Consider the following 18,418-nt stretch of genomic DNA (forward strand, 5'->3'; position numbering starts at 1 on the left):
TCTATTCTATTCTATTCTATTCTATTCTATTTATTCTAGTATAAACATAGTAATAGTATGATAATATAATGTAATAATAACTAAAATATAATAGTACCATATAATATAACAATATACGTTTGGAAAGATATAACATATTAATAGTAAGACTATAAGCAGCCAAAAGTAATGATACAAGAATCTTGTTCTTAGGAAATCTGTAATTACAAGATGCTAACTTCAAATTGTTACTGAAACATTTGGTAGGAGTAGTATAATTCATTTGGGGAAGGACAGCAAAACAAAAGCCAGGAGGTAAAGTTGAGATTAAATCTCAAATATATATATCTAAAGAGAGGACATCTCATCTTGAGAAGATTGTTGAAACCTTAGGACAAAGATTCCCAATGAGACTATCAAGGGAGTCAACCACTCATTGGGCTTTGGTGCTGCCAAAGCATTGGACTACCCAAGAAAATAAAGAAAAGCAGGCCTGTAGCTGTTTGCTGAAAGGGTATCCGTTAAGTTTCCTTAGGTATCATTAATCAATAAATTACAGCTCCTACCTAACCTTTTTACAGATACCTGAAGGTGCAGGCTGTCACTGGTCCTTCTACTTAGTACCAGCTATCTCCCACTTTACTAACTCACCTCACAGCCTTTAGCCACTTTCCTTGATATGACCCTTGATACTACCTACTAATACATGCTGTATTAACAGCATGCTCTTTATAAAAAAAATAATTGCAATGATCCTTTTACTATTTTGGTCTCTGTCATCACAAGGACTTTCTGCTCAGAGAAATACTTGTTTTGGTGATGAGAGCAATAAAGGAAAAACAGAGATCAGCTCTCTGAAAATCCTTCTGACATCCACAAATGCTAGTGTTTTGTAAGCTGTGAAATATATTGATTCCAGAGATAGATACACATCCAGGAGCATAGTGGTTTATTATTATCTCTTCTTTGCCATTGCTGCTGAATGATGTCTCCCAAGCTGCTCCATACATAAAACAATACATGTATTTCACCTTTAAAATGTTTTATCTTCATGTCTTAACCTTTAGCTGTCTCCTGAGAAACCATATATATTAAGAGATTACTTCATTCTTCAGAGCCAGAGAAAGTTTTAAGCAAATAGCTTGAGTCTGTTATCACACACTCTGTATTAAAAGGAGCATTTTATAAAGATCAAGCTCAAACAAAAATCCATGTTCTCTTTCTCCAGTTGTATTTTGTAAATGCCAATCCAGCTTCTTTTCCAGTATATATTTAGGTTCTGTAAATTTGCAGGAGAAATGTCTGAAGAACAGTAGAATTCTTTTTTTCCTTAAAATAGAGATGCAGGGAGATTTTTTTTACTGTTTACAGGTGAAGCCTGAGAGAACGAAACTCATGCTGATTTGTTTTTCAAACCAACCTTGACACACACCTAGGGAAACAATGTACTTGACTCAAGTTGGAAGCTACTTTAGAGAAACACGAAATACAAAAGAAAAAAGTGAGTCAGAAAGGTACCTTCTTACAACATCTTCTCCGTTCCAACACGGGAGTCCATCAGCAGCTGCCAACTCGATACCGCACAGCTGATCAGCCAGGCCACCGTAAAAGGCTCTGTAGAGCCGGAGGTGGCTGATAAATTCTCTGCACAGGGGAACACGGGAAATAATTGACAGTGTCAATCAATAACATTAAGCAGTACTGCTGTTGTGCGTTTCTACAAGAAGATAAAGAATGCGCTTACTCTATTACTCTCTATTGGTTCCAATGATTTTTCTAAATCAATTTGTCAATTTCCTGCTAGATAAGTTTGATTCTCTCAGATACACTTCAGTAGTTTACAAAGCTGATACTCTCATTGGTCAAAGTAAAAAAAAAATTACTTTACTCATGCTCTGGAACAGGAATTATTTTCCTCCAACCTGAAATTTTCTTGCATAGTTGTGATATAGTTTGCAATGTTACACTTGTACAAATATACCAAAAAATGTTCCAAAAAAAAAGCGTAGCAAATAAAAAAGTAGGTGTATATGAGGAAGTCATCTGTTTTTCAAAAGTGCTATCAACTAGTTCCCTACACAGTGTTACAAATACTACAAAGAGCATTTGTTAGAGTTATGGAGCAACTCAAGATTTAGGTAAGATGGGTTTAAGATGTAGGTGTTAAATATTTAGTGGATATTTAAATTACTGTCTGAAAAATGACATCAGCTTTATCATGTGCTGTGCTGGTAGGTTATAAATTACGTATTGCTATTTTAAATAATTGTCAAGATGCCCAGAGCTAATGATAAGTTATTGTACTTAAATCAAAACAAATGAATGACTTTTCAGTTAGTATGTTTTTAACTGGATTGTGATATTTATGTTTATAAATTGCTTGCTTATGTACTGAAAATCTCTTCCTGAGACACCCATTCCTGCTGTGAAAAACTAAAATATTTATTCATTCTGGTTTAGAACATCACATTATACTGAGTTGTCTACGACCCGCAGGCCCAAAGAAAGGCACCAGCAAGTGCTGTACTCATTACTCTGCGAGCCAGCAAGCTGCACTTATACGTTAACTTCTTGTATGGTGTCTGGAGTTGTGAAAAAATGCCAGAAATATTCTATACATTTCCCTGTATTTAGTCAACGTAGGCCTAAAATGGCATAAGGAATTAAATTTTTAAGTATTGTTTACTCCAAATTAAAACAGATAAAACTTGAGTGATTATATACAGTCCGTCATTTAAAAAGCCACGTTCTTTCTTGTAATTGTAGGGCAAATATTTTACACAAACCACAGTGATTTAGATTTACTATGCCTATTAAATGTGATATGAGTGACCTACTAAGTCTAAAACTGCAGTTCTGAAAATCTCGGGTGGGGTCAATTTTAACTATGCATCATATAAGTGCCTATGCGCACTATATTTTAAATATGTAAATATGATTCATCCACACTCTCCCAGCCATGGATAGTCATATCTTGTATTTCTCCATGCCCAACATTGCATCCAGTGTGCACAGTATGTTTGCAATTTTCCTCCATTTCCCATTGAGTGGGATTGATTTTGATTTTGTCTATGCTTTGGGTTTACATTCTGGATGAAAACTAGTGTTTAGAGAGTCCTCTTATAGTAAATAGTTGGAACTTCTTCTTCTGCACAATCAATCCATGTATAATACAGAAATTTAAATGAATACAGCTACCATAATATCTTGTGACAAACTGCATTCTAACAGAAAGGTCAGTTATTCAGTTTATTAGTAAATACATCCTGAGGCAAAGCTGAAGTTAATACAGAAGTAACAACTGATTTCAGCCCCTGTTGATGTCTGACTAAAGCAGTTAGAAGGGCAGATGGTATGAATGTCAATTTTCACATCATCATCTTCTAGACCAGATAGCATGTAATTATAGGCAGCTGAGCACAAATGTGCAATTACAGTCAGTGGAAGCTGCACATACTTATCTGTTTATTTGGAAATGTTCATTTTTTTTACAGTTTTATTCTCCTTGCTAGAAGCTGTCTGCAATGTTAAGTTCTGGAGGAAAAAGCATTATATACTTTCAAGTTTGTATGTTACTACAGAAGGTTCTGCTTAGAATTTTTTAAACTCATCTGACAATTTTTGGGGTCAGAAGCACGGAGAAATTTCCTTTTCTTCTACCACATAGTACTAGAAAATACCAGCTTAGGTCTGATGATAAAAATAATTTAGGAAAAGTTCAGGCAGAGGCAGTCCAACATGCACTTTGAAATGTAAACTTTCATCTGGAGATGCATTTGAAGAATATTCAGAAATTAGGGAACTCTTAGGAGTCACACATTTAACGAAGTCTTTTTGTTCATCTGTTGTCCCTAAAATAACTGTCATCGAGCAAGTCTACACAGTTTGGGAGAAACCTGTTCTTTTCTGCTAAAGCCTGTGAAAGTTGCTGAGAGCAACCTGCTGCCAGAAGTACATGGGAGGTAAATAAAGTGGAGTTTGACTTGGAGAACAGCACTTCCATAAAAGCAGGCTGTAAGCATCTGCTGAAGTCACTCTTCCATGAGAGGAATTGTTACAGTTGCCACAGGAATATAAAGTGAAATATAAAGCCATTGTGACTAATAAGGAAGGAGGTGAGCCAGGAGGCAGCAAATGAAGATGATATCAACTATGAAGTTGTTAAACTGAAATCTGTGTCAGTGGATCTCAAACTTTCTCCCCCCCTCCCCCTTCTTGGTGTCGTGCCTGTTGCATGCCATGAAGCGTTTCCAGCATCTCAGGCAAGGGGAAGTCATGGGAAAACAACATTGCTTTGTGCTGCCCACTGCCTCTGATGCCCCTTAAGGTTTTTTGGGCAACCTCCCTGAGATCAATCCAGACACCACTTACTTTGAAACATGAAACAATCCTGGATTAAGCGAGATTTTAGAATATGGTTTCATGTTTGCAGAGTGCTAGCAATCAGAAAACATCAAGAACTTGCTTAGCTACACAACAGAGAAAATGTGTCTGTGTAATGGGTATTGTCTGATGAACTTGTGTGCTGGCTAAAGGAAACTTCTGTTTTCCATCTCTTTCCATTCTCACAATGTTCTCTAAACCCTGTGTGTGTTGGGTTTTTTTCTCCACTATTTGGAACATGAAGGACCTTGCACTAACAAGAATGGTCTGCCTTTGAAGCTCAGAGGCACTTTTTCTTCTCCAGACATCAGGAGTGAGCAATTATTCCCTGCAATTCTCTCACTTCAGTTTCTTTCTGCGTTGCAAAGTTAAATGAAAGGAAAAAGAGACCAAAGAAAACCTCTCTGTATTTTAGCAAACACTGTGATAGAAATGAAATTTCTGATTTTAACTTTGTACTTGATTTGCATAATAGGGCCTTTAGTCTCAACTGTAATACTATCCTTACTCCTTACAGTGCTATTGCTTCTTACGGTCATTAAAGACTTGATTAATTTGTCTAAAGATAGATTGGCCTTTGAGATGCCCTCAGCTATCCTGGATATCTGCAGAAGGCTGGAATATATGATACAACTTACAGGACGCCTGCACCCTTTTTGGCAGCAGAAGATCAGTTGGGGTACCCGAGGGTATCTTCAAGCGGCACTGGATGCTTGTAGTATGTAGCTCCATAGCTTGAATGCTGTGGAGCTCCTCTCCATAGGCTACAATGGCAGCTTAAACACCTAGCTCATATGCAGTTAGGCAAGTTTTACCCTGTGATGCTGAGCCAGGTATAAATCAAACCTCCAAGTCTTTGCAGTCACCTCAATTCACTACATACTGACAAAAGAGTCAGAGAAAAAAATCAGCTGGACTAGCTTGAAAGAGGACTTCAAAATTTAGCCCTAAATGCTTAGTTGTCTCACTTTTCACAGTAGACAGGCATGTAAGAACAGTCATTCATTTTTTTCTGTCGATCAATTTATACAAATACTTCTGATAAAAGTCACAATCACTTCTTGACAGATTTAATAATGCCTGCTGATGTGCAAGTTAAATGTAATTTGAAAATTTAAACATAAAGATAGAGCTAACGTTCATATTCTACCATTGTTATCCACTCTTTTAAATACTTTAAACCACACCAAATGACTCTGGTCATATGTCCATTATTTCAGAAAACAAAATCTAGTCATGAAATTACTCTCTCCAAAATGTAACATTGTGTTGCTGAAATGCTTCATTCTTTGCAGCCTTTATTTATTCTCTAGTAATGCATGCCATTGCATTGAATATAATCTATTCTGTTGTAAAATTAATGTCTTGCTTACTTTATTCTTTCTTTCTGGCTGTAAAACTAATGTCTTACTTTCTTCTGTTGGCGAGGGTTTCTTCATTGTCTCTTGAGAACATCTTCAACCCTTGATTATCTTTGTTCTGATCAAAGGAGCAACCTGGAGACTGCGTAGGCTTCCTTACAGGAGGACCACATACCTTTTTCACCTGAAAGGGAAAAAAGCCACAAGAAGAAGGAAAGAACACATGTAAACAAAAATTATTATGTATCTCTCAATTCAGTTTAAGTGCACTTTAATAAGAAAGAAAGTTTTGTGGACATTAAGCTAAGAAAAGTACCATTAATTATCATACTTCTCAACACTATATCCATAATGAATGCAGTAAACACAAAATTAGTCATTTTATAGTAGAAAAAAAACCCAAATAAAATCACTCCTTTTGAAGGAATACCAGGTGTGTAAGCAAGTCATCACATATATTTTATTGATTGTGGCTTTTTTTCTTCCTGTAAGGAAAGGGTATTGTTATGCAGACAGTAACAGTAACCTCAAGAGAACATGATGTGTGGTGAACAGCAGCACATTTCCATTTTTTCTGTAATATACCCCAATCACATTTTTAATATGCATTGAACTTCATGATTTCTTTCAGGGTTGATGAATTATTATGGCATGTTCAGCACAGTTACCCAGAGCATATAGTGAACAGTTAGCATGGTGGAAACTTGCATTACAACTTTGCAAGATGTAAATTTAATGATCCAAGATGTAACTTTAATGATTTGGACCACAGATGTTGAAAATATCAAGGGATTTTATATGTCTGGCTTTCTGATCTAGATGTCAATAGATACAAATTCACGTGAACTCTCATTTTCTTCTTTGTAAAATGTGATACCGAGCACTTTCTATGATAGAGGTTATCAATTCATGTTCATAGCTCATTATTCTTCCTAGTCACTGAATAAAAATAATTAGGGCCATCCATATTTATTAAATAAGAGATACTTCATGCTGGGGATCACATCAGACAAGATATTAAGCAGACTGAACAGCACATATCTTGTGTAAGCTAGCACGCATGCACTACTGGAAAACTAACACTGTATGTGATTTATGAAAACTCAGTTTCAATAGGTAGTCAACTTTTTTAAAAGAAAAAGGGAGAGAGGAGATTGCTGTTGGCTTTACGACAGGGATGCAATTTTTGAAGCAGAAACATATGCAAAATGCTACCATGAGAAAGAGGAAAGGGTGCACAGGTTATGCAACAAGAATTATTGTTTCCTGTTGCATATTCTTTAAATATAAGAACAAAGAAGGGAAATAAATCTCATGTTTCAAGTTACCATCACACACATTAAAGAGAAAAGTGCAAGTCTTAGGGACCACCTTTCCAGCTAAGAACTGCTGTAGTGTTAGTTAAGAAATACACTTAAAATTTAAAATAAAATGAACGTATCTAATTTTGATGAGTTTCTGTGTTGTTATGCATGGTGTAAGTGGTGATAATGAAAGACTCATTGAATATACTTGTTTAGGCCAGTCAAAAGAAGAAAGAATCAGTATTATTACTACATATGAATGAGCGTTCACCTTATGAATTGAAAGTGAGGGTAAAGTTGAAAGTGAATAGTCCTTTTTGGCTGCAATTCACATGTCTTAATTTAGGCATTCAAGTTACAGTTCAAATCCCCTTCAAATGAGGTACATGAATTTACCTGCAAGGTAATTGCCCCTGGACTAATGCCCTTTAAGAGACTTAATGGGATACACTTCAAACATCACTTGATGTATTCACCTCACCATTTCTTATCAGAGGCAGTGTCTTCTTGGACAGCATCATTTTGTTCTTGTCCTCAAATTCAGTTTCAAACCTCCCTCATGCTTTTTCCACTATTTTCCCCATTAGCTCTTCTCCAGAGCACATTATTCCATGCTCTTCATCAGCTTAACTGGACTCGCATTTCCCCCCCTGTAAGTCTCTACGCTCTTTCTAGGCTTCACCCATCCTTGTGCAAGTCTGCCCCTTCCACGCTGCATTTCACCACCCTCTGTAGCAGTTTATCCTGTCAGTCACTCTACACCAATATAATGCAGATCTATCAGAGGCAAAAAATTATTTTGCCCTTTTACTTGTCTCACTGTGCTCATATTCTCTTATGCTCATTGATGTGACACGAAGAGCATTATGCTTATGATCAGCTTTTATGACAAAGCAACTGGTGGTTTGGGTTGCCTCAGTTCCAGCTTGCCATACACTCTTCAACAACTCTTTTGTCTTAACAAGAATAAAAATAAGGGTTTAACAGACAGAGTCAGTCAGATGCAGATGTTTGGGAAGAAGGCTCTGTCTTATGACAGGCATGGGTTAGGTGTGTACGTTGTGGTAGGTCTTAGGTGCCTTACGTATCTGAAAGAGGCACCTTAGCTGTCCAGGCACTCTCAGAGACTGACTGCATGCAGGGTGGGAGCCTGTGGGGGGAGGAGAAACATGGTGGAGACGAGTCACTGGCTAATACAGACCCTGAGCAGATGAGGACCAGTCCTTTGGGTCAGGGGAAAAAAAGAAAGAAAAAAAAAAATAAATTGGCTCCAGTTATAGTAAACTGAAAAAAACATATGCATTCAGCTCCACTAGGAAGGCAGGAGAATCCACAGCTATCTATAGTTCTTGAATTTACAATAAAATCTCATTATATTTTACTCTGACTAAAATTAACAAATAAAGAAAATCAATAATTTTTACAGTCACAGTGGCTTGGAATATGGATGATATTTGTTTTATATTTATTAAACTGTTGTTTCAAAATACTGTCTAATGACCCTTCTCTCTGTTTATTATCTTTGAGTGAATGTTTCAAGAAATGCATCGTGCAATACTGGGAAATTTGCATTCACTGATACATTTAAAAATAAGCCTTAGTTTCAAATATGAAATCTTCCTTAAAAAATTAATCTTGGGTAAAATTTATATATCTAAATACCATAAAAATCCAGTCATTATCTGAAATGTCTTTTTAAGAACTGATTTTTTTTTCCAAAAGCCATTTTTGGAAAATTCTGAAAACAGCATTAGTTAAATGATAAAAAGCGTTTGTACAGCAGCACGTACACCTCTGCCGTTCCCACAAAGAAGTGCATGACAGTAATCATACTGCTGAGAACTCTGTTCTGTTAATGACAGCAACAGCTCTCACAGCTGACAGCTCACCAACCGTTAGCAAAGTCACTTCTTCAGACGTAGTTTCTGCAGGGTGAGCTACTTCAGCATGTACAAGCACGCACAATGATGATGTCATCATCCGTTATCTTTCTCATCTCTCTTATATTTAAACCCCTGGGACCACTGACTGACTGACTGGCTTTGCGTAGTGTGGGTTCTTCTTTTTGTGTTTCGCACGTCGCACTTGTATCACTCACCTAGCTGAACCCAATCTGTCTTTTTTTAACTGTTCACCAATGGCCGTCACTTTTATGTCATGCTTAAATGATTAACTGTATATGCATGCCAAATGTACTTTTGCCTCCCTCACTGGCCCAGTCTTCACTGTCACCCAGTTTCGTCAGTAAACTTGTGCACATGAAAAGGTCATATACTCTTTCATATCATATACTCTTTCACCTTGCCGTCAGGTGCCTGTTCTGTCTGTGAGCCAGATAATTTAAAACCAAAACATCAGTATCTCATTTCCCAGTACAGGACTGATGATAGTCTAAAAAATAGATAAATACGCTTTCCATAATAATGTCTGCTTTTTTTTTTAATGCATTCTTTAGGTCTCCAGGAACGAGTACACCGTCTAAGCGTAATGCCACTTAGTTGTATTTCCCGTGTTTTCTGAAGGACTACAACTATATCCATTAGCCACACTGTTTCATTATTTTTAGCCTTTGGGCTGCAAAATTAACCTTCCAAGTAAAAATTGGTTCAGTGCTACTACTGCCAGTCTTAAGAAACACAGACCGGAATCGTAACTTTGAGAGAAGGGGAATGCTCTCACTACACTAATGATCTAACAAATTACCATTTTGCAGCAATATCTGAACAGAATGTATTCTTACTATATTCCAGTTTCACTGAAAGGAAACATTCACTGAATGTTTCCACAAACTGACCATTTTTCTTGGCTTCAAACACCAAAAATATTATTCAGGAGAGAATTAAACATCTCACTGAATTTCAGGAAGAATTAAAGACTGCTATAAAATTTTAAAACACACAAGCCTCAGCGACTTACTAGGGGTTTTTCTGTTGTTTTTTTGTTTTTTTCTTTTGGTCAAATGTTCTTAAATACTGCACAATATTTAAGGGCATAAAAAGAAACCTCAGAAAATTATAAAACTCCTGATTTTCACAGTTCAGACAAACCTATTGTCATTATGCTCAGCATGCTGTTATTATGCACAATTTGTACGCCACAGTATGATGACTGGGTTAATTAAAAGCTCTTGTAATAACCATGCAGTTAAATTGCAATTAGTGCCACACATGAACTTTATGGCAGTTTGATTTTGCTTGGTGCAATTCCGTAGAACGCCTGCTTATGGTTACTTACAGTTCGGAAAGCCGGAGCATTGTAACCTTTACATTTACACAGGACCGGACAATGATGTGAGCATCATATCGATGAGGCGGGATACTGTCCTCTGAGTTCATATGCTCAACAGGCGAAATCAGTCACATTCTTTGGGTTTTTTTTCCCACTACAGAAATGGTTCTTTCTGACCTCAGCATTTCCACTGAAATGATTTTACATCAGATGACTGAAGCAAACTGAAGGCACAGTCCTGTGGTGCACTTCGAACTAGATATGCCAAGTCGCGGTGATTAACTATGCCATAATCTTCAAACGCTGCCACTGTGCCAGGAATCTTGAGACCCTCTGCTCCGCTTTGGGTCATTGGCTGTAGTGGCGTACACTGGAAAGATGAGCATCTTCTAGTCTTGCAGCGTGTCTGTAGTCTGTTTCACTAGTTCTTACTGCTGCGCACAGAGTAACAGGGAAGAAAACACTTCTCTGGATACAAAACCTCTTGTGCTTAAGAGTCAGCTCTAGCTGGGAACCAGAACCAGGAGTCTGAAACTTGCTCTTTCTTTTATGTTTAACTGTTTCATGCTTATTTTGGTAAGTTTAGCAAGCACTATAAGTTTTTGATACATATACATCCAGGATTTCCTGTAACTGGGGTATGTGTCAAGTATTCACAAGACTGACACAGTCCCTCAGACCTGTAAGCCATCAGTGTGGCCATAGTCCATGCAGGCATTTAAAACTGCTTTTATTTAATGCATGTTTTAGTTAGTGATTAGTCTGGTGGCTTTCAGTTCTAGCTATCGTATCACAAATTTGCCACCATCCCTTACAGTTAAATCCCCTCAAACACTCATGAGCGAATGGACAGCTGAAGTAATAACTGTAAAACAAAGCTAGAACGAGATGGCAGGGACGGACTGGTTGAAAATACATTTGTTACAAAAAAACCTGTGGTTAAGTGAATTTTATTTTATTTTCCAGGAACACACAAGTGAACACTTCAAGAAACAGTTTCGTGATGAGTCACAAGCATTTCCAGCAACAGATTACTAATCTAACTACCCAAAATATTCGTCCAGAAAAACAATGCATTAAATGTTTATGAAGTTTCCTTGATTCAGATTTAACCCTTGCAAGTGGATGTGTAATACTTTCAGGTAGATGGCTGTGTGACAGAGGAGAAGATGAAGACCAATACCGCATACTCTTTTTTTGCACCCCATTCTGCCAGCCAGCCTCTGCGAGCAGCACAGGAGAGGATGGCTTCTCTGTCACCAGGCAACACAGGGGTTTGGCACTTTCTGATCATCTAAGCAGGTGAAAATGAAAATTTCTCAAAGTAAGATCAGCTTCTCCTTTTAACTTGTAATAATCTCCAGCTGAGCTCCTGCTGCAGGAGCCAACATATCCACACACGTAGCGCTAGTTTCACTGGTTTGTCTTCTTCTAGTTAAACCACAAGAGGGAGCACCAGCATTTCAGTATTTCCAAGCACTTAAGCAGGCTTTTATCGTTTGCTGCTTGTAACAGTTGCTTATTTAATATCAAACTTCTGTTGCAAAGAAAAATGTATTTTGATATGTGAGAGCGTGCACATGTGCACGGAAGATTAAAGTATTCCCTACTGAGACAAAATTCAGGTTCCTGAAAACAAGGAGAGCAAGCATTTGGTACAACAGGCCACTTTTACTTCAGAACAGGAAAAAGATGTTAATGAGATGATTGTCTTAGGAAAGAGTGGTGGAGTACCACCACTGTTGACAACACAGGAAAATCATGCAGGAATTGTGTATCATCTCCTTTGTTTTCTTTGTAAATGTTGTGTTCTTTATCTGTGACTAGTTGTCTCTCTTCTTCCACTGTAGCCTCAGGACTCCTGGCAATATGTCTTAGGCATCCAGAACTCTAAGCAAACTCTGGAGTTACAGCGGCAACTTATAATTTTATAAGTTTCATACATAGGTTTAATCATTTTACGGAACTTGCAAGAGAAGTCCAAGACAAGCTGAAAGGGGAAAACATTGTGAACAACAGCCCAGAGAATTAGAGAGTAAAGCTGATACTTAGAGTAATGCTTCCACAAATTATTAAACACTCAATTTATAATCATCTGCAAGACAAATCTTAAATGGACTTGCCAAATAATGGTAATTTCAAAGCAATTTTATTCAAAATTGTAATTAAAAGCTCAGGTAATACATGAAAAAGTGTATTTAGAATTTTTGAAGTGAAATAGAGTTGGAAGTGGTTTCAAGCTTAAGAAATAACCAGTTCAAAGCAACCTTGTTAAATGTCATAGTTTGCCCCACACCCAACCAGACGGTATTAAGCAAAGATAAATGCAAACTGCAGATATACAAAATGCAGACCCACCAGCAAGGCAGTGGTAGCCTCATCAGAAAAAACAGAGGATTACATGTTGCAAAAAAAAGGAAAACCATTTTCTATGATACATAAATAAAAGTACAACTTGGAGATACTGAACTAATTATTCCACTGTTTGGCATTAGCGCGGCATCAGTGCCATTGCTGTACACCTTTTTGGGGAAATCTACAGTCAAGACGGAGGACCAAGGAAGAGACAAAAATGCTAAGAGTTTGCAAACCATTTTTTTTTTAATCAGTGATTTTTTTAATACAGTTTTGCAAAAGACTGCTGTCCAAGCTGTTGGATCCTGGAAGCCACAGTCCACAACTTTCATGTGACTGAGACCTGTACCCTCTTCCTACCACTCCATCTACCAAAACCAGTGCTCCAGCCCAAGTTCTTGAGACTGTTCTCCCATCTTGTCAGTTTTTAATTATCTCTGATTTCCTTCATAATTTTGCATGTTCTGATTGTAAAATAAAATCTAATAGACCATTAAATTTGAGTAACTTAATATACTTTTAATTTGTGTCTTCTGGTCTTTAATTACTAAAACCTTAAATGGTTTTAATTCTGCTGCTCCTTTCATGAGGGACGAACACTCGGCAAGTCTGGCAGTAAAAATAGTTTCTCCTTCTGAATGGGGGTGGGAGGGAAGGAAATGATTTTTTTTTTAATGGCTTAATGTCAGGGGAAATCCTAATGTTCTCAGCCAAGTTACCCTGCAGCCAGAATACAGCACTGCCAGTTCAAACTATTCAAAGGCAGTTCAACAAAACTGCTTCTTGTAAGAGGCTGCCAGCTCTCCCGATCCAAGTCTGCTTCAGTGGATGCCAAGGTGTTTCATTTACGTTCAGTGAAAACACTCTGTGGTTCTCTTCTGAAAAGCAATTATGTAAAACCGGCAGTAGCCCTTTCCAAAGATCAGCTGCCTGTGTGCCTGTGTGTAGTTAGACTGATTTATCTATGCTCTCTAGTGGTTAAAATTTACTTTATTGCTCCTTACTTCTGTGTGCCCTGCAAGTACAGCTCTGACGTAGAGGGCTAACATTATGCCTTCTTGTCTGATGCAGGCAGAATTGTTCATTAAATCTAAGTCTATCCAGGGTCACCTGGGTAAACCAAAAGAAATTCAGTAGGAAGGTGACTGTCAATGAAAGCAGAAATGGGGGTCTATAACCTTTATCAGGCATGTTACTCACTTAAAACAAAAAACATATTACAACTTACAATACATAAAGAATTTGTGGAAGCAAAACAAGTTGGCTGCGTCAGTATATCTGCATGATGTGTTTACACTTTGTGGGAAGCTGCAATTTATGTTCCAAAATTGTGAAGAGGAGAGCAGTTTTGTAAGTAAGATCTGCAACAAAAGTATGTAAATCAATAAAATCATGCACACTTACAGTAACAGTCACAATGCATTATTTCATTTAGCATAAGACACTGTCAACAACTCTTTAGATAATTGGAGGGTCACCTTTTCATGATAATAAAGAATCAGAAACCATCTGAAAAAAAAGATGAGGGAAAAAACCCACTATGTAGTTAGTCAGCATTTCAGAGAACCGAGGTGTTTCTCCCCCATTCCAAACTACATCTTAGGAGATTAGTGGTTTTGCTTCCTGTATCTGTATATATTAAGTGTTTCAGTGTCTCCTCACACTCTTACTTGAACCTGGACAAACCAGTTTTCCTTGAAGATCTTTTGTGATGTACAAGACAGTCACTTATTCATACATGTTCATATTATTTCAGGGAGCAAAATAGTCTGAAAAACTCATTTGCTTCAAAATCTCTGGATTTGCCTTCACAAAGTTTTTCTCTTCCAGTACAAAGGGTTGGTAGTGATTTAACGGCCAACTGAGACACCAGAAGTCTGCTCAGCTCAGTAACTCTCTTTGAGAACAGTTACTCTGTTTCACAATGAAAAAGGAAAAACAGAGAAAAAAGAAAACACGTATACAGCCTACAGAAAGGATCCTCAGTTGACTTCTTCTTTTACGCTTGTTCGTGCCTCTTACTTTGCTTTGGGGAAGGAGTGAAAAGCCTCCTTTCTTCTCTTTCTGCAAATATGAAGAACCAGACTGCAGCATTTTCAGCCTCTTGGAGCACCTTCCTTACCTTCAGTTCAGCTCCCCCGTGGACTCGTTCAGACAAGCCTGCCATGGTGCCAAAGCAGAATTAGACATATAGCATGTTACCTAAAACCAGAACGTGATGGCAGCTGAGACCGCTTACTCCACATTTTTCAGACCTCTGAGTCCCTATGCAGCCAATGGAAAGAGGAAGGCCATTTTGGATCTGTGCATTTTGCCCAAATTTTGCCTAACCTTCTGTTAAAAAAGAGAAAAAAGGGAGGTATATTAAAGATCCTATGCTTTCCTGACAAAACAGATCTCAATCTTAAGAAGGAAGTGCAGCAAACTGAAAGATTTAACAAAAGATTCAAGTCATTTCAAATTGTGAAGTGGATTTGCTCTAAACACATTAAATAGGACTGCATAATGCATGCCATGATATGTTCCTACATTATTTACTTGGCAGTCTATATTGAAGATACCTTATGCAAACCTGCCCTACTCAGCATTGCTTGCCAAAGCTGTGTATGTGTGTTTATAAGTGTGGTGGGTTGACCGTGGCTGGCTGCCAGACCCCCACCCAGCCACTCTCTCATTCCCCCTCCTCAGCAGGACAGGGGGAGAAAATAATATGAAAAAGCTCGTGGGTCAAGATAAAGCCAAGGAGAGCACTCACCAATTATTGTCATGGGCAAAACAGCCTCAACTTGGGGAAGATTAATTTCATTTATTGCCAATTAAAAATAGAGTAGGATGGTGAGAAACAAAGATAAAACTAAAAACACCTTCCCCCTAGCCCCCCCTTCACCCCAGGCTCAACTTCACTTCTTCGTTCCCAACTCCTCTGCCTCCCCTCAGCCCCCCCAAGTGCTGCAGGGGGGACGGGGAATGGGGGTTGTGGTCAGTCCATAACACTTCTGTCTGCCACTCTTTCCTCCCCACACTTTTCCCCTGCTCCCGCATGGGGTTGTCCATGGGCTGCAGTGAGGAGATCTGCTCCACCATGGTCTACTGCGTGGGCTGCAGGGGCACAACCTGCTTCACCGTGGTCTTCTCCATGGGCTGCAGGGGGGATATCTGCTCCGGCGCCTGCAGCACCTCCTCCCCCTCCTCCTTCTCTAGCCTTAGTGTCTGTGGGGCTGTTTCTCTCACTTTTTTTTCTCACTCCTCACTGCCATGCATCATTTTTGCGCTTTCTTAAATATGTTCTCCCTGAGGTACCACCAGCTTGGCTGAGGGGCTCCTCTGTGCCCTGCGCTGGGTCAGCTGGAGCCGGATGGAACCGGCTGTGTCTGGCACGGGGCAGCCCCGGCCTCTCCTCACAGAGGCCGCCCTGCAGCCCCCCGCTGCCAGCACCGGGGCACCTGCACCCCATACAAGAAGTAACTCCATTGTAGGACTTGCAGGGGAGGAACCTGGGCAATTTGGCAAATGAATTAGAAAAGTACTTTTCAGAAAAGTGTGAGACATGAACTTGACACTGGATTTGAACCACTTCTCACCAAAGGTGAGAAATAAGTCTTCTCTCATTTCCATAAATGAAAGGAAAATTGGCCGAAAGAAAAGGAATTGGAAATGATGTATCTTGAAACAGGTACCAAAAGCTGTGCCACCATATACTCAAATGCTGAGAAGCTGAGGATGGCAGCAATTGACTTTATTTAGACAGACATGGTTTCATGGCTTCATGTTCTGCTATTATATTTAAGAAGTTATTGACAGAAAGGAGTGCTTCCAGTGTTTGCCACATATCTGCCAGTGTATCATAAACCTTAAAATAAAGACACTAACAGAATATTAGCAAGTGTATGTCCAGCAGCGTGTATCAATTTTATTTTTTCTTTCCAATTTGTACTTGAGAAGTAATGCCCTGATAAATGAAAGGATCAGATCATACACTAACATATATTTTTCCAAAATGTGTGCATAACTATGGATGTATTATTGCCTCTGCTAATATTCTATGCATAATTTGAAGCCCTTTTTCTACACATTAAACGCAAATAGGCCAATTAAACTGGAAAAGGACACCGATTTTGAGCAGAATTCTGCAGCACAGAGCTTACAACAGGGATTCCAACAATCAAGAGATGCTCCGGGATGTGATTACCACTATTTTTATGTTAAATATTGTAGCAGATACTTTGTTGTTATTTGGAAAACACTGACTTTAGTTACAAAATCTGTAAAACAGCATGGGCATTTATAGGGTAGTATATAGTGTGTGGTATAGAGGACAAGACTACAGAAATAAGGGTAATACTTCAGGACTCAGTAAGTGCAAGCTACTGAAATATATAGCAAGGATGGATCGAACCAGAAAAGATGGGAAGAGCTGTCAAACCACTAGGTATGTTTAGGTAGGAAGAAAGCCTACTATTTAATGAAAACAACTTTTCATTAGTTACAGACAAGCCATAAACACTTGCTTTGCTGATTTTTGCTTTGTTTTCAAAGTTCTCCATTCTCTTTTCTGATGAACGAAGCCCAGTTTAGCCTCAGAAGAAAACATTTTGACAGCACCAAGGAGCTTTTCCACTTTGAAACAATGGGGAAGTGAAATATAACACTAGAGGAATCTTAATTAGATGGAGGTCATGACTGCAGTACACTTAACTCCATGCTACATTAAAAAAAATAACTGATGTATAAAATATGCCATACTTTATTATACAAGCACCACAGTTTTTCACAGCTACAGCTGGATGCATATCTGTGAATGGAGAGAAATGGAAGGTGATGGTGTTCAACTGTGTGTTAGGTTAGATATCAAACCTTCCTTTAGAACACAATGATATTAGAATACAGACATGTATAAGATGAGGAGTTTAAATCCAGTTACTGTTCAGCAGTTTCCACAAATCAGTTTGTATCGATCTTGTAATTTAAATTCATCAATTTACCAAGTAATTTAAATTCAGCAAAGTAATGATGGCAGAGACATATGCCAAAAGCTTCAGGCAGAACTCCACAATTTTATTCCAAAGTCTGCTTTGCTGAAAATTATATATTTAATTTTTTACTTTTTTAAAAAAGTATGAAAGAACTATCTGGCATGTTGCTCACTTGGGGTTTGTCTTTTATAAACTGGTAATGGGAATACACACATGCTGAAAGTTAAAGGAGTACAAGGCTGAGTCCAGTTAGATACTTTGGTGATAGGAACAATATAATTAATTTTCCCACAACATCAAATTTAGGTTGTATCTGTGCAGTCTCTAAACCAAGGCTCATCTTCCCTCCACAGTTTATCATCAATGCCTCCACTTCTCTTGAGAACAAAAGTACCTATTGTTGATATACAGCTTTGCGACCAACTCCTTTGAGAACCTCTGGGCTCTCTCTCTGTTGGCCTCAATTTCTATCATCCTGTCCTGGGGAATTTCATCCAGGCTTTGAGATTGTATAAGGAGCAATTCATTCACTTTTGCTTTGACCGAAGATCTGTGAAATAGACAATGCGTACTGTCTTGTGCAGACTTAGCTTTAACAGCATACCGTGGTGGTGAATACCTTGCGTGGCAATGTTCATCAGCCATGAGATGAAGCCAGGGCCCACATCCTGCACTAGAAGAACACCACCATTGTGGGGATGGGAATCTCCTGAGTTTGACTTTAATGAGTAAACATTGTACCACCTGGCATGAGAAGGCACGTAAACAGAAGATATGCTGCAGCTGAAAGGAGGAAAAGGAATGTGCTGCAGCTGGAAGGAGAAAACAAGATAAA

The 18,418-nt window shown here is 38.4% G+C and overlaps 1 protein-coding gene across 1 annotated transcript in view; it reads right to left on the minus strand.

Moving 5' to 3' along the window:
* The window catches only part of GPC5 (glypican 5), an 807,080-nt gene that overhangs the window by 660,052 nt on the left and 128,610 nt on the right, over positions 1 to 18,418 (minus strand). Inside the window, exons 3-4 of the mRNA XM_019471856.1 lie at positions 5,774 to 5,907; positions 1,498 to 1,623 (exon numbers count right to left, since the gene is read on the minus strand). Of these exons, the coding sequence (XP_019327401.1) occupies positions 1,498 to 1,623; positions 5,774 to 5,907 (260 nt within the window). The remainder of the gene's footprint in view (positions 1 to 1,497; positions 1,624 to 5,773; positions 5,908 to 18,418) is intronic.

Source organism: Aptenodytes forsteri, unplaced genomic scaffold, assembly GCF_000699145.1.
Source record: "Aptenodytes forsteri isolate BGI_AS27 unplaced genomic scaffold, ASM69914v1 Scaffold32, whole genome shotgun sequence".
In the NCBI taxonomy this organism is placed as follows: Eukaryota; Metazoa; Chordata; class Aves; order Sphenisciformes; family Spheniscidae; genus Aptenodytes; species Aptenodytes forsteri.